The sequence below is a fragment of the Acyrthosiphon pisum genome, chromosome X, assembly GCF_005508785.2.
Source record: "Acyrthosiphon pisum isolate AL4f chromosome X, pea_aphid_22Mar2018_4r6ur, whole genome shotgun sequence".
NCBI lineage: Eukaryota > Metazoa > Arthropoda > Insecta > Hemiptera > Aphididae > Acyrthosiphon > Acyrthosiphon pisum.
In genome coordinates this window covers 46942093-46954960 of record NC_042493.1, presented here as the reverse complement: position 1 = coordinate 46954960, position 12868 = coordinate 46942093, and the positions used below count along the sequence as shown (strand labels likewise).

The following is a 12868-nucleotide window of genomic DNA, read 5'->3' as shown; positions in this document are numbered from 1 at the left end:
TAAGTAAAATATTATTAAATGCAGATTACCCACACACTTTAAAATAATACTGTTAATAAATACAATTTAATTTTTTTTTTTTAAGAGTAGATTAATATTGTGAGTGAATATATTATTTCATCTTTTTTTTTTTTTGAACTTTTTACTTCAGACTTTCGTTTCAATTTATTATTCCATTACTATTTATTATTAATTAATCCTTAATTTTGTGTGTGTATTCCTTAAGATTAATACCTACATCAATCAGAAATATTTAATCTATAGTGGCTCAAGCTTTAAAATAAACTTACTGAACTTATATTAAAATTATTAATATTTAACAGGCACGTCTACATTGATTCGAGTTACATTATGATACTAAATTTAAAATATTCTGGTACTTATTTTTAATTAATTTAAACATTCTTAAACTAACCAGATTTCCACCTAAGACATCAAAATACCTAATTTAAAAAAAATAGTTTAAAATATTTGATACAATTATTAATGTCCTAAGTTTTAATCTTTCATATTGTAAGTTATCAAAAATAATTAGAAAGGAAATAATAGTTGAAAAATGGTTCCTTTATCACAAGGATCAAATGGATCATTTAATGCATAGAAGTAAAAATTTAACTGCATATTACACCAAATGTTCATGTTACCGGGTATATTCCTACTAAAGTGTAAACACATGAATGATTGTTCTATAAATTAGATCAATGATGAAAGTAATTTTTTTCTATTGACACTTTGAAATGTGATACACACACGCCGAACACCGGTGTCTATATGAATCTAATGAAATAATAATGTTTAATTTTTTATACTTTCTATTATCTCTATTTGCTATGGTGTAATAAAAATATAGATACTATTACTGATATATTTATACTTAATGTATAAAATATAAATACAACTTGTGCATAATTTAATATTTTTTTCCCGGCTATTCGGAGAATGGAATTCTAGAGCTTTTAACACTTCCACAATAATATGAAGACACCTTGTTAATATGCATGTGAATAATAATAATAATAATTTATTCTCCATAAAGGAGAATAATAAATTGTATTTATTCTAAACCAGCACTGTTAAAGTATAGATCAATATCTATAGTGATTTGGTTTAAACGGACCATTTTTTGGTAATCCCATATACTTGGCTTGTTCCTCACTAAGTTCTGTAAGATGAGCGTCAAATGTAGCCAGATGAAGATTTGCCACATACTCATCTAAAACAAAATTATAATTTTATAATTTCATAAATGCAATAATACTTAAATGATAACACACCCATTTTTTTTGGTAATAAATACACATCACTCTTGTAACGACCAATTGGAGCATTAAATAGTTCCATTAACGCAAGTATCTTAAAAAAAAAAACCATTAAAATAAAATACTGTACATGAAATAAAAACAATTTAAATTCAACATTTACCTGGGTTGTACCAGTTATAGAAGTGACAAATGAAGGAATGCTAGAACACGTATAATTTACATGATGACCACCAGCAAGTAAAATCATGGTTTTTCCATCAGGCCAGCGGATGTGATCTACTTGTGAACGTACCTTTTCCCATTTTAGCTCTGGTGTGCGTAGTGCAGCCTTTGTTGGAAATAAAAATATATTAATTAATAATAAGTAATAATTTAAACTCAGAATTCAGAAACTAATACAATAAGTAGATGATATTATTATATTTGTAAACGTTTAATATAAATTATATGAATATATATAATCACTACAGTTTTTCATTATATAGTACATAATATAATTAAATAATTTCACAACACTGTTTGTTAAGAATATTATAATATTAAAAATACAAATATTATATCTGATAATAAATATAATACTAACACATTAGAAATAATAAATATTCATTGTGAATATTTTATTTCATACTTAATGAATACCTAAACATTTGCAAATCATCATGATTTTTACGCCATTCTTTGAATGCTTATAAAAAAAAAATTTAACTATATATTTCTAATATTTTTCAACTGTCATTGTAACAATTTGGAGCCTTGTATTAAATTTTCAAGTTTTTTGATCAAACGAATAAAATTGTATTGATATGTATAGAAAAATAAAATTGCAAATTGAAAATGTCTGTAAACAACTCAAAATATTTTGAAAATTGTATTATGTATAAGAAAATGATACAGTCATTTGTAATGTATTTATGGTCATTTGTTTTAGAGTTACTCCAAAAACCAAAATCAATTTTTTCGAACATAGATTTTGTTTCAAAGTTGCCATTTTTTTTAAATATTTGTCTTTTATTTTCTGGCGCTTTTGAAAACTATTGGGAATTTTTTACTTTGGACCCACCAAAGTACCAATAAGATTCACTTTCCTATCAGAAAAGAAAATCTAAGTATTTTTACTGTCCTAAAAGACGAAAATAGACATGAATAAAAAAAAATAGAAGAAACACACCTCATTGTAAAAAAAAATACACGAATGGAAAGGAAACACGGATAATTTTTTTAAAAATTTGAATTTTTCAAAAATATATATAGGATTAGGTCCAGTAAATAAACTCAAATGATATTCAAGATTATGCGATTGAAATATTTTGTCTTATCTTTATTGTTGAACACACTGTATTCACAATAAATTTACTACCATATAATATTCTTTACTTCAAATTATATATTTATTCATCAACATATCGTAATGACTGTTTACAATTTATCATTATAAAAATTATATATATCATATAAAACTTATCAAATATCCAAAGAAATTTATTCTATCACACCCATGAACACCAGACAAAGAACACAGCAAGTCGGAGCGAAAAAATATGGTCCAAATTAAAAACATTTGCAGAATTATTTATTATGTACAGAACAAAATATTTGTTGTTTTTTATTATTTTATTTAATCTAAATGGTTAAACCTATATGGCTATATGAATAATTATTTAAGACCAGATTTTCATCTATCAAATCTATTCTATTTCCAAAAATATACTACTTGTAGAATATTAAGATATATATATATATATATTAAATAATTTCTTAATTTATAAAATATACAATAATATAAACTCAATGTATCTTGCATGTGTGTTATAACTTATAACGATTGGTATTAAAATTAATTTTAGAGTAATCATGAATTTAAAATTGAAATGTCATACTTAAGTATCATTGGAACTTAGTACTTTGTAGTATAATTATTCTGAATTTTGAAAAGTATTTATATAAGAGTATTTAATTTTCAAGCATAAATACAGCCATGACAGTATTTAAAATACTTTTCAAATAGGTACTTATTTAAAAAATATTCTAAATTATCCAACATACATATATTTTTTTATCCAACTGAGGTATGTTTTTAGTTTAATATTAAATACTTAAATATGGCTAAAATTGTAGAATAATACTGATGTTTGGAATAAAACAATTTCAAGAGAAAATAGGGATTTGAATAAAAATGATGCAAGTTTTATTTTCTTTCTAACAATGTAATAAAAATATCTTAAATTATTTATGAATAATAAATATCAAAAATAAATATAATATTTTAATTCATATTCCTTTTTATATTATTTATATGTATGTATTAATAAATATACATCATAATTTATAGTTTCTAGATACGAATATCATCTTATAAGATATTTTTACAAAAGAATATTGAAAACTTGAATAATTTAAATAAAATTACCATTTAGATCCACACAAATCTCAAACTAATTCTCTATTGGGTAGCGAAGTATTAACTGCAGTAATATTTTTGATCGCTTTTTATCACAGGTGAGTGAATGAAAGTATTTACGCCTCTTATCAATCCACTTTGATTTTTTTATTCTGGATCTCAATCGACCGATAGCCAAAATTACGAATTAAAATATACTGCATACCCAACAACCTACATAAACAACTATTTTTATGGAAGCCAATTTGACTTGCCAGATCAGCTGTTGCAAAGCACATCTAACGCTTGTTATCGTATTAGTGGCAACTTTTACAAAATAATTTACCACCAAATCTGTAAATATCACTAGTTAAATTAATTTCTAAATGCTTAAATGCTTTGAAAAATTCATTACATGATATTAAAATATTATATACATTTTAAAATAGTCAATCTATTAGTATTTAGAATACATTTATTTCCCCTGGAGCACTAGTATACCTTTACACTGGGAAATTCAGTTTAGGATCTCTTTATCATGTATCGTTGATCATCCAGTATATTTTAATTTGCGGTCAAAATATTGACAGAATAATCACCTGGCAGAAATATATAAAGTACTTATTTTATATAATTTATATTCTAATTTTAAATATCTATGAGTCTGTCAATGTTCTTTTCCATGATTTTTCATGGATAGAATTATTTTATTAGCTTATCTTCCAGGAAAATTCTGCTTATTGCATAGATAATATTATATACATGGATAGGACATCCTAGATCATAATATTATACAAGTATAAAGTCAACATTCTTAAGAAACTAATTTGAGTGTAATGACTAATGATACACATCGGTATAAAACGATCGGTCAAGAAAACACATGTATGGTGTATTGAATAGTACCGCGCTCAGACTGTGAACACAAATATATAGGTATAAAATAACTAGGTATAATGTAAACGGATTGCATAATTTAATTATTTACACAATAATGAAAGAAAAATATCTATGAAATATAAAAATATACACATCTATAAATGCGTAATCGTACAAGCTATAAAATCTAAAAAGATCGTATACGATGAATATAGGTAGAGCTAGATTGCACTTGTCCCATACCTCCTGCCCATTGAAAAAATTAGACAACCATTGATTAAATTAATTAAGTAATCAGTAATCACCAATACATTTTCAACAATCAAGTATTTATGTACTATTAATCAAAATGTAAAGATAAATTTCATCACATGCCTATAAATACTCCCATTTTCACTCTGTCTCGTTTTACGTTATTACAATACCTACTTAAAAGTTATTTGCGAGAACAAATTTTTCACTGAAATGGTAATTTATAATATGTTATTTATTTAAGTTGATAATGTAATTTTAACTCTGATCTTAGTAGTTAATTTGTAAGTTACATAGTTTATAAAACAGTTTGAAAGACTACAAACAAGGATTTTTAAATAGAATTATTATAAAGGTATAAAAAAATATCTATAAGGAATACTTTACAGTCAAGTGTTTGGCAAACCCTCCATTGTTACTATATTTTATTAGTACAGACTAATGTTGAAATATATATTTGTGATAAACGTCAAATAATAGTAATAAAAAAAAAACAATGTACAATTTGTATTGCTAAGAATAAAGGAGAATTTACATTCAACACACACTGTTATACAGATAATTTTTGGGAACAAAGTATTACTTACCACATCAATTTCATTATGGCAATAACTCATACAACACACAATACAACCAGACTTCATTTTATCCATGTGTTCTCGAATAACTACATTTTTATTACCAGTAGCTGTAATTACAATATCCACTTGCCGAATTACCTCGCTAAGCTTAACAACTTTAAATCCATCCATACTGAAACATATAAAACAGAAAACCGAAAACTCATTAAAATAATAGATTATAAATATATTTATACTGTAAATTCTGTAAAATCAGTATACATAATTCATTTTTCTGTATAGCTAAAAGAATAATTATTTAATTATTTCTCTCTTAATATGATTATAAAACAAAAATTAGGAAATCATCAAAATAATTAAATAAATTTGTTAATTCGAGGCATTTGAAAGGAGTTGTTTAACACAACAAAATAACATAAATATTATTTACTTTATTCTTTACAAAAATATTGATATACATATGCATTGCTGAGCATTAGCTGATGCATAATATTTCAAATTTGTGTAAAATATACGAGTTGTTCTAAAACCAAATTTTGTACATTTAATTTATTGTTTTAGATGTTTAAATCCACTAATACTTATGGTTTTTTAAAAGATAAAAATAAAATATAAACAAAATTATAAAAAAAATATTTATATGATGAATGATTATTCTTTAATAGTAAATAGCACTATATTAAGTCTTTATAAATTAAAACTACATTGAATGAATTTGATTAACCATTCTATGGCGTTTAAATTTTGTTTTAATTTGATACCTATTACTCAATTATTAGTATGCATTTATACAGTAATAATTATTATACAAAAATAAATACAAATACATACCATGCTTGCAAAGCACATATTGGATCAATTTCTGTGACATAAACTATACAACCAAGTCCCTTTAAAGATTGACAACATCCTTTTCCCACTTCTCCATAACCACATAATACAATTTGTTTTGCACCAAACATCAAATCAGTACATTTTTTTAAGCTATTGTAATACAAAATATTAACTTAAATAATTTAAGATACATTAATTAATTAATTAATAACAAAAACCATTTACGCTCATACCTTACAATCACAGATTCCCTACAACTATAACGGTTATCAAATTTAGTTTTTGTCACACAATTATTGATATTAATAGCTGGCATTAAAAGTTTTTCTGCTTTCAACAATTTGTATAATCGATGAATACCAGTTGTGCTCTCTTCAACTATTCCTAATAAACATTTAATATAATTTAAAATGGGTTATTGTATTGCTCTTTAATAATATATTTTTTACAACTATTTTTAAAGATGTAGGAAAGAGTTTTGCTACCTAGTTTTAATGCAACTCAATTTTAATAATCAAAAGAAAGGATTGTTACGAATATCTGTTTTAAGTATTTGAATGTGCCATTTTCGTGGATAATAACAATATTTTGTTTCGTAACCAGTGGCGTCATTTGTATGGTGGGTAATTGCCCCTGTCTGATATTAAAAGCAGACGATGGGCCGATGCCTGGTTAACCATTATTTTATATTTTATTAGCGCAAAAACATGCCTATTTTCATAATATTTTTTGAAAATATTATATTACGTGCTAAGAAATTATTGTCATAATGATAAATTGGTGACTACTAATTAATAATTGTAATATAATATTTATATTTAGAATGCATTTAGATGCGTTTCCTCCCTCCCTCTAACTGAGATGACGCCACTGTTTGTAACATAATTTCAAAGCCAGAAGACAATATTTTAGTAATTTATCATTATTTTTTTCAATGTATTTATTTTTAATAACAATCTATTATCACTACTGTAAGTTAAGCACTACTTAATATTTCGTTCCATATGCAACAGTAAATTGTTGTTTTTAAATGTACTTAAAATTTTATCGGCAAACAAAACAAATGGGAATAACAAGTTATCTTGTAACTTTTTTCAATAAAAATATCAAATTTATCAACTTATCTATTTGAGATAACGGTTACAGAGACATTAATTATTTTTACTAACAGGCAATATGTAATATTTTTATAAATTTCCACTGAATTTTAAACTAAAAATATTAGAGTAAATACATTTTTTTTTTCAATTTAAATAAGGAACAGTCAATCAATGACTGTTTGAATGTATTCTTTAGTATTTTAATTTTAAAGCTAGGTATGGTAATTAATATAATCAATAAATTACAATACTATTTTACTTAGAAATTAAAATAACAAAACTAATGGCTTTTATCTTAGACAATTAGTGTACTTTTTCTATTTGATTAAACACGACCTACGCTAATTTTGGTTTCATCAAAATCTGCCACAAATAGGAGTAAGGAGTAAGGTTTTTTTTTGCTTCTATAAAGCCTGTTGTGATACTGAGATACTTTGGTGATTAATGTTAACTAAATTAACTAAATGTGATAACAAATAATAATCTGATAACTAAAACAAACTAAATTAAATATTAGTTTTAATCAATTCAAAACTCACAACTTCTAAAATTGTCTAAATAAATAATTATAAACTATGATCTGCGTGTAGATATTTACCAATTAAATTTTTAAAAATACTAGGATATTTTGCTTGACAAAAATTAGTTGCATCTCCTCCATCATCTAAAATCATGTTAGGTTTCCAATTCTTGCCTTCAAAACATTTTTCAATACACCACCAAAAATCATCAACAGATTCACCTCGCCAAGCAAATATTGGAAATCCTAAAATTTAGTAACTGCATTAATAAAAAAAAAATCGGTGTTTCGAGATATTTTTATTGATATTAACTCTACTACCCATACAAAAAAAATAGTAATTTTGTCTAAATTTTTAGAATTATATTGTTTTGTTTGTTAAATTGTCATTCTTTCATAATTCTATTATAAAGAGTGCATGGTAATGTTAGACAATGTCGGATATTTTATAGTTTTATGATTATGCCTGTAATATATTAGGCAATGTTAAAGGTCTACATTTATCGTATAATTGTACCTCATATATTTTATAGTAATTATTGTTGTTGCCAAACAGATATTATTAACCCAGTTTATGTCATTATCCTATATTTAGTTCTAAATGCAGTATATTATAGTTTGTACAGTGCAATGTAAAAGTAACAAGTATCAAAGTAAAAGTGTATTTTACAACATAAATATGAATGCAATAATCTTATTAATTAAAAAAATATGCAGATAACATTTATTATCTTGAAACTATTGCAATCGAATTGAAAAGAAATTTCAGGGAAGTAGCTGTCTTTATTATCATTTCTGGATCGTGAAGTTCTACCAGATACCACAATTGTTTAGCTAGCAATGCAATTTCAAGGAACAATAAAGCTGTAATAAAATAATTATTTTAGTTGTGTAAAGTAATTGCATCTTCCTGTTGGAAATTTACATTGATACCATTCAGTCATTCACATCAATCTCAGACTATCAAACAATTGAAGATCCATTTTCATTTTAAACATTGACTGAACACAGATGACAATATCATCTATACCCAGTAACATAAATATATATGTATCAGTAGAAAATATTGGGTGAGGTTAACAACTCTACCACCAAAACAATATCAGAAAAAATAACCATTCATTTACGATACAAGGATTATGAAATGTTTTCCTGCACCTTTGTACATAGAATATCAAGTACACAAAAAAGCTATTTTAAATTTAAAAAAAAATAATTAGTGATAATAAAAATTGTAAAAAGTAAAACACTTCAATAACATAACAGAGTTAAGGATAATTGAAAAATACATATAAATAATGAATTTGATTATGCATGTACTTAATTGCCTTTATAATTTACTTTTAATACACATAATGTATAAGTAAAAAAGGCCATGCCAATTAAATAAATAAATAAAAAAAGAAAATAACATCAAGTTAATTAATTATTTAAAATTATTACGAAAAATAATGTTTAAAGTTTTAAATAGAAGTAATATGTATGTAGCAATTAAATAATAAATCCATAAGAATGTAATCAACAAAATATAATTAATAATAAAAACAATCTCTCTTTAATTTCTAACAAATAAATAACGTTACAAAATAATGGTGGTAAACCTTTGTACAAAGTATTGCAACTTACAACAAATATATGCGTATATACTCAGATCTAAATGAGAGGGAATCACCAATACCCATAGTCGGCGACATACTAACATACTCTTTAAAAATATATAAATATAACTTGATTCAAATAATAAAAAAATTATAATTAATAAAAAAACTATACTTAGATTATAGACTACAGTTATTACTAGTTACCACATCATTTAAATCAAAAACCATAAAATTGAAAAACAATAATAGTTAGTTAAGTTTTAATAGTTATAGGTTGTTCTTACTAGGGTTCTATCCAAATAAATTTACAATGTCTTAAGTATTTTTGGCTTTGGTTTATGCATGTTAGAGTAATAATTTTGATGCATCTGCAATTGTAAGTATTTTTTTTATTCTTTTCGTCCTATATTCTACAGTTCCAGAATAACTTTCTTATAATCAATAGACTGTCTTAGAGTAGATAATAAGTTACACTCACACAGTATGTAGAAAGAAGTATCTTTAATAGTCAGTTTAAACATAGCTATATTAATTTAAATGTTGGTTGTTATAACAATAGATACTTAACATAATATAATATAAAATCAGCATTAACTCGCATGTAGTTAATATTAATATTACAGCCAATGACCAATACAGTTGAAGCCTTGTATTTATAATACATATAATAGCGTTAGTAATGCTGAAAGAAAGTATTAGCTTTATTAAAGTATTAAATTAATACTTAAATATTAAATAATTTGCTATACTGATCATAAGTATGTCTTAATAAAACTATTATTTATTATCAAATTTTATGGGGTGATAAAAATGTATCTTATTATATCCTCCTCTCTACCAAACCATTACTTCAAATGAGCAATGGTGTTGACCGTTGAATATTGGCTAGTGTTTTTAGTAGTTGGCACGATTCCTTCTCATTCAGTAAAGAGTATTAACACATAGTACAAATATAATAAATTGATTGAATGATAAATTGTTCAATATATAATTTGTAGCTAATACTTTTTTCAACAAAAGAAGCTTCCATTTTGCATACATATATACAAATGACAGTCCAAGTGAATACAAAGCCAAATTATCTTAATATTTAACCCTTGACAAAACTGATTCCAAAAGGTTATCTAGTAAATAGGTCATAAAGAGTAAGAATATTGTAGAACATGGATTGTGGGAGATTCATGAATGCAGGCCAATTTAGGAGACAGTTTTAGGAATGAAATAATCTTGAAAAAAGTTTTATAAATGGTTTTGAATCACACTAGTATCAAATCCTTAGGTAATATATAGATTTTTGAAAAATATGTCAGACCACTTCATCCAAAACCCATACATTTACCAAACAGACACAAGATTGTATAGGGTTCACACTTCAGCATAGTATCTCATGTGCCTTATTTTTCTCATATCAGTAATATAACTTGTGATGCCCATTATTACCTGCTTCCGCTAAAGCAGCACCAACTTCATTCTAAAAAATAAATAACTCTTTAAAATAATCATAAATTTTAATCACTTATAATAGTTATGTAATGACTAAACCCTAATAATTAAAACAACATTTTTATAAGTACCTGAGTTGAATAAATATTGCAAGCACTCCATCTCAATTCAGCCCCTAGAGAACCCAATGTTTCAATTAATACCTATAAAATAATATAAACAATATACAATAATCAAGAATTATTGGACAAATAAAAATTGTATTGACTAACAGCAGTTGGTGCAGTGATAGGTGTACATCCAATAATTTTGGCTCCCCGTAATGGCTTATCTTCCATCACCTGTTTCCTTAGTGACATTAAACCAGGCATTTCTAAACGAAGATTTTAAATATCAGTATGTGACTAATATAGTAAGTTATATAGACAAACTAGATATAATAAGGTGGCCAGATATAAATATATTAAAATACTTAAATCACGGGATTAATTATTAATTTTATATTTACTAAAATAAAATATCAAAATATCATTGTTTATTAAATAAAAAAAAGACTAGTATTTCCATAATGATATTAATATAGGTACTAGATATCTATAATCAAAAGATGTATCTTTGTCGATAATACTGCTGTTGTATTTTTTTTACATATTTTGTATAAGTATGAACAATTTTCAAAATTTTTAAAAAATAGAACATTTAAGCGTCATGAAAGCATTTGTCTGCATACCGGAACAGACTTTTAAAATACAGAACTTTCCCATATAAAGCGGGATGTCTGACCAACCTATATAATACTAATATAGGTAAAGTATATTTTGATTGTCAATTTACTAATCTGCTGAATTGCAAACAACATACAATTCAACTATAAATAAGTGAACGAATAAGATTGATAGTTATTGTCAAAAAATGTTTTAAAAATAATCTATGATAAAAAATTAAATAAAATTAAAAAAAATGTTCTTATTATTATGCAAAATAAGATTTTTAATAAAAACTATTAAATTTGTATGATATACTAAGACAGGTTAAATATTAAAAATATAATATACAGTAAAACCTAACTTCCTGATAACAGAAGGGAACCCTATAAGATGGAAATCTCCTTACAATCGAAAATAACAACAGTCCTATATAACCTATATCTCGTACATTTTAGACCCCTATAACGGAAAAATCAGTTAGTACCAAGTGATTCCGCTATAAGGAGGTTTTACCATAATATATATTATTTTTGTTTTGTATTGGTCTTAATAACAACTCTAGGATAGCAAAGGCTATTAGTAAATATAATATTATGAATTATATAGTATTATATTGTCATTGGGATTTAGAATTATGATGATATGTTTAATGTTGCTCCAAGGGATTCAAGACCAATATACTTGTTCACCCAACTAATCATGAACATTAGACTTGAATGTTCATGATACGTTGGCATTGATCAAACTAGTAATGAGATCAGGAATTAAAAAACCTATTAAATTTAGTAAATAGAGATTGACCATTTCACTTTTTCATATTTTACCTTATACAAAATAGAAAAAGTAGGATGGTATTTCTTAACAAACTAAAACATATTTATTATTGCATTACTAGCTTTGACTGTATGGTATTATGCACATATTCATACAACACATGTGAAAACATCAAGAAAGTTCCCTACATTAAAATCCTTAAAAACATTAAAAATCATAAATAATAAAGGTGTTTACTAATTTTCAATAATATTTTATTAGATATTACACAATCCATTAATATATTTTATTTTTAAATATTAATTTGTTATGTTGTTTAAAAGAGGACGTGATACCCATCCTACAAGTGCGTAATAATATAGCAAATTTTACTCTCAGCTGAACACATGTAGCTCTGTTAGTTCAATAATTAAAGTGAATTAACTTATAAGGCTAATTTGTTATGTTTCACCAGGGCTTGAAACCGTTTTCAAAACCGATTTCAGAAACCGGAAAAATTGGATACCGGTATATAAAGTCAAAACCGAAACCGAAAAAA

General features: G+C 24.9%; 1 protein-coding gene across 1 annotated transcript; it reads right to left on the bottom strand.

Moving 5' to 3' along the window:
* Positions 1–315: 315 nt before the first annotated feature.
* LOC100163164 (adenosylhomocysteinase-like 1) lies at positions 316–11294 on the bottom strand. Its single transcript, XM_008189949.3, has 10 exons — positions 11122–11294; positions 10981–11052; positions 10847–10877; positions 7884–8051; positions 6419–6569; positions 6183–6335; positions 5358–5523; positions 1423–1590; positions 1275–1353; positions 316–1213 (listed from the first exon to the last, which is right to left on the bottom strand). The coding sequence occupies exons 1-10, from the start codon at positions 11218–11220 to the stop codon at positions 1086–1088; spliced, it is 1215 nt and encodes a 404-aa protein (XP_008188171.1). The 5' UTR covers positions 11221–11294; the 3' UTR covers positions 316–1085.
* Between the last annotated feature and the right edge of the window lie 1574 nt (positions 11295–12868).

What these genes read in the sequence shown, in the direction of transcription:
- LOC100163164 (XM_008189949.3), bottom strand. Translation starts at nt 11,220, where the DNA reads ATGCCTGGTTTAATGTCACTAAGGAAACAGGTGATGGAAGATAAGCCA. An exon ending in ATATGTGCTTTGCAAGCATG is followed by an intron (nt 5,524 to 6,182) that starts GTATGTATTTGT and finishes TATATGTTTCAG; the next exon opens with TATGGATGGATTTAAAGTTG. An exon ending in TTTATTACCAAAAAAAATGG is followed by an intron (nt 1,214 to 1,274) that starts GTGTGTTATCAT and finishes ATTTTGTTTTAG; the next exon opens with ATGAGTATGTGGCAAATCTT.